Source organism: Capra hircus, chromosome 28 (genome assembly GCF_001704415.2).
Source record: "Capra hircus breed San Clemente chromosome 28, ASM170441v1, whole genome shotgun sequence".
NCBI classification, from domain to species: domain Eukaryota; kingdom Metazoa; phylum Chordata; class Mammalia; order Artiodactyla; family Bovidae; genus Capra; species Capra hircus.
This window is the reverse complement of record NC_030835.1, coordinates 36183513-36187600: the sequence shown is the minus strand read 5'-3', so window position 1 is coordinate 36187600 and position 4088 is coordinate 36183513. Positions and strand designations below refer to the sequence as shown.

Sequence of the window (4088 nt, the reverse complement as noted above, 5' to 3'; positions counted from 1 at the left end):
TGCTCTGGTCTGTTTTATCCACTGAAATTCCAGTGTAATAATCAGCTTGAGAAATGGTGACCCATCACTAGGACAGCTTGAAAACTTCAAACCTCCACACATCACCGCCCCATGCTGATGCACGTTATTTCACAAAGTCCTAGGCCTGCGGTGTGTATACCACAGGATAATACACTGCTCTAACTCAAAGGAATGGTCTGTGGACAAACCCAGCATGTGTCTGGGAGTACACTGACATGTAAACGGTGCTTAAGAAACACGAGGAACTAAGGTCTTTTCAATACTTAAAAGTGTAACGCATTTTAGTGGTCCTGTCTAACACACCAGGGGCGTGGGAAGGACTGCTATTTATAAACGGCCTGTAGATGGAATTCCGGTTTCTCAGGGTCAGTCTCCTGCCTGACACAGGCCAACCCCTGGTGCTAAACGCAGCAGAGCAGGTCCTGCGCCCGCGGCCACGGGGCAGGTGCGCAGCACCCATGTGGCACCGTGGCGCCTAACCTTGGGTGAGGAGTTCCTCGTCTTCAGCAGAATCTGGTAGTTGAGGGGCTTCCAAAGCGAGTCGTCCGCCACGGCCACTGAGAACTGGGCGAGGCATGGTACCAGGTGCCCTGTCACCCGCTCCTGGAACTTCTCTTCGCCTCCAAGCCTGTTTTCCAGCTGTTGACAGTGAGACAAGGACAGCAGTGGGTCTCTTGCTGTTTGAAAAAAATACTCAGCATATATGGTATTCTACTATCCTTCCTAATAGCAGGCTGAAAAACCAGGTACTATTTATTCTATTACTCTCTCTAGAGCAAATTTACCACCTTTGAGGAACTCAAATGGAATCACAGCCCGTAGCATCACCCCCTTTCCTCTGCAGAAACAGAGAAGAGCAGCCAAACCCTTACACATTCTCAAGAAACTCAGTTTTTAAGAATTAGAAATTTAATAGACCTTAATCATGCCTTTTATTTGAAAAATTAAAAACTCGGTCAATGCCACTGTGAAGACAAGTTACATTCATGAGAAACATGAAATCAGTTTTGAAATAAAAAGTTCATAAAAAGGAAAAGAAAACCCAGCGAACTGTGGTTCTGGTCAACATAAACCCTGCAGGCATGTGCCACTCACTGACTGTCCCAACTTTTAACAGCAGATGGTTCTGCTGGTTACCTGATCCACCAGGGGCATCATCAAGGCTTCTGCTCTCTCTTTACTTAGAAAATGCTGGGTGTCAAAAAGGAAGATTTTGTATAAACAGTTCAGAATAAACTGTAGTAGCAAGCAGCACTTTTCAGGATCATTTTCAGAGTCAAAAAATGCTTCATCTGTAGATTGGGGAGAGTGAAAATGGAAAACCCGTAAAAAGCTGAGTTTCAAATCTCCAGTGTTTAAATTCATATCACTATTACAAGAACTATAAGTAGAGGGGCATTTCTAAAATGATCTAGAAATCAACCAGGATGAAGGAAAATGGACGTCTCAGGGGACTGGCTCACCTTCAGAGTTGTTAACATTCTCAGTTGTTAAGATTGCTTAGTTTGGCAAATGGACTGCTTGTTATTAGCAAGCATTAAAGAATAAACCAACTTTAATGTTTTAGAGTTAATTCCAGAAGCAAAGGAATGACCTTTATTCTTTCTCCCAAGTGAGTGAATTAATACTGTGTGTGTGAAAGTTGCTCAGTCATGTCCGATTCTTTGCGACCCCATGGACTGCCAGGTTCCTCTGTCCATGGAATTTTCTAGGCTAGAATACTGGAGTGAGAGCTGTTCCCTTCTCCAGGGCATCTTCCCAACCCAGGGATTGAACCCAGACTCCCCACATTGCGGGCAGATTCTTTTACTATCTGAGCCACCAGGGAAGCCCCAATTAATAACATGCTAAAACAGTGTCTGACAACTGACTATAAAGTAAGAAATTTATCTTCCTTACTACACCTTGTGTAAGGTACACAGAGCAAGCATGCCAACTGACCTAGAGTCCGCTACCTACCTGTTTTGGAGATGTTCACCTGGTTCAAGGTATCAGCAAAAGGCTTCACTAGGTGACCAGCAAACAGGGTAAAAAGCCCTTTCAGTTTTTCAGCAATGCAATCTGCCAAGTTGTAAAATGTCAACAGCCTGTCCTTGGGAGCATCCTCTGTCTTAGCCCAATCAAACAGCTAAAAAGATAAAGAGTAATAATATTAGTTTCTTCTATGGATCTTGTAACTGATATGTGAGTAAGAGAAAGAAAGCTCACCTTGAAGAACAGGGGTCTGAATGTGACCTCAGAAAGTTTGACCACCATGGCTACAAGACAGTCAATGATGTAATTTTCCGTTTTTCCAATTTCCTCCAGATCATTCTAAAAACAGAAGAGCTAATTTATTAGCCAGAGTACTGACATCTAGGTCTAACTCTGGCAGGTACAACAGGTTACACAGCTAAACTTTCCTCTGGCTCTGAGCTAGGTGGTAACTTCAGGACAGGTGGGTGGAAACACGCCTACCTCAGCGTGCTGGGTGCGGAAGTCCAGGGCCTCCAGGAAGAACGTGGTGAGCTCGGGCTGGTGGGAGGTGAGCTCTTCCTTCCTCATCACCCCAATGTGCTCACGCAAGATGCTCATAAACGGGCCCATGAGATTCTGAAAACACAGGAGATGTGCCCGTTTTTACTACTCCTAGAGTTCATTAATGCATCTGTAATGGCATTAAATAACCATATTCTTTAAATGAAAATCTAAAAATTTCAGTGCCACATCTCCATCCTCCCAAGTCTAATACCCTGTACAGTCTGACCTTCCAGTTCTTCTCAATCTGCTTGTATGTCTTGTTGATGGCTGGCAGTAACACTCGGGGTGACAGCGTGGTAGCCAGCGTCTTTTTAAGGGACGTGAGACGCACATTAGCCTGGGAGGCAGGACCCATTTCACTAGTGATTTTCTCCAAGTGAATCACCTGTAGGAAATAACCACCACCATTAAGGCCACCACAGGTCCTCGCCGAGCGCGTCTGTCTACACATGCACAGAGAGTTGTGCTGAGGACGGAGAAGCCAGTCCACGTGCCATGCTCATGCACCAACCCCAAACAGAAGAATAAACAAAAATAAAGACATTTTTAATATTTAATGTAAATTAAAATAGAAAAAAATGGACAGACACCTCTTTCCAGCGAGGAGTCAGGGATGCAGGCAAATGGTAGGAGGCAGGACACAGAGGGCAGGGCTCAGGACAGTGATCTTAAGAGGATAAGGATCCAGGGACCATGAGGAGAGCTACGTTCTTTGCTAAAGAATCTAGAAAGCTGCTCAGATGCAGAGGTCCCTTTCTTCACGATGTCTACCTTCAAGGTGTGGCTAGAAAGTATGTGAATCCATTAAGTCATCTGTGTCAAAGCAGCTAAGGCTCCTAACCTCATAAATGGCCAGTGATCAACACAACACAACAGATCGGGGGCCATTCTCAGGCATTTTCATTTCACTAGAAATGCCACTGGCCCACTGTCTGAATTGCAGCACAGGCATTCCACTCTGAAAGACACACCTTAGGGTTAAGAAACAAAGCAGGAACAAAGCAGGCATGCCCATTTCTACAAGAAGCCCTATCAGCCCAAGTCCAAAGAGCTCACAGCAAAAGAAATCAGTAAAATACGTCCTGCAAAATCAAAGAAGGAAAGAGCCTCATGACAAAGCAGCACCCATACCAACGTCACAACTGAACTGGAGGGACAGCGAAAGCAAGAAAGGCACAGATTTAGCGAGCAGCAGCACATCTCGTCAGAATAAGAGTCTCCGTGCCAAACGAGAAGCTTCAGGCACAAACATAGTGATCAAATCTGTGACGTTTCCCTTCCCCTACTGCGGTCACTGACTCACCTGAGACAGGACCCCTTCCAGGTAGGGGCTGATGAAGTGCGGCAGGGTCTCGACCACCTTCTGCAGGGCTGCCAGGGCGCTGAGCAGGTAGACCTCACCCGAGACCAGCTCGCGGGTGCTTCTCATGGTTGTCAGCAGTGGCGGCATCAGGCTGGAAAGAAAGTTTCAAAACTTAAAGCAGAAACAAAGAATGGAAGATGGAACAGAAGTCACCATGAAAAAATCGAAACCACCATCCATGCCC

General features: G+C 45.6%; 1 protein-coding gene across 4 annotated transcripts in view; it reads right to left on the bottom strand.

The window, feature by feature from the left end:
• The window catches only part of HEATR1 (HEAT repeat containing 1), a 50282-nt gene that overhangs the window by 2225 nt on the left and 43969 nt on the right, over window positions 1-4088 (bottom strand). For all 4 annotated transcript variants that reach the window (XM_018042236.1, XM_018042237.1, XM_005698995.3 and 1 more), the window contains 7 exons: window positions 3845-3995; window positions 2768-2926; window positions 2479-2613; window positions 2230-2334; window positions 1981-2149; window positions 1159-1313; window positions 502-660 (listed from right to left, as the gene is read on the bottom strand). In XM_018042236.1, the coding sequence (XP_017897725.1) occupies window positions 502-660; window positions 1159-1313; window positions 1981-2149; window positions 2230-2334; window positions 2479-2613; window positions 2768-2926; window positions 3845-3995 (1033 nt within the window). The remainder of the gene's footprint in view (window positions 1-501; window positions 661-1158; window positions 1314-1980; window positions 2150-2229; window positions 2335-2478; window positions 2614-2767; window positions 2927-3844; window positions 3996-4088) is intronic.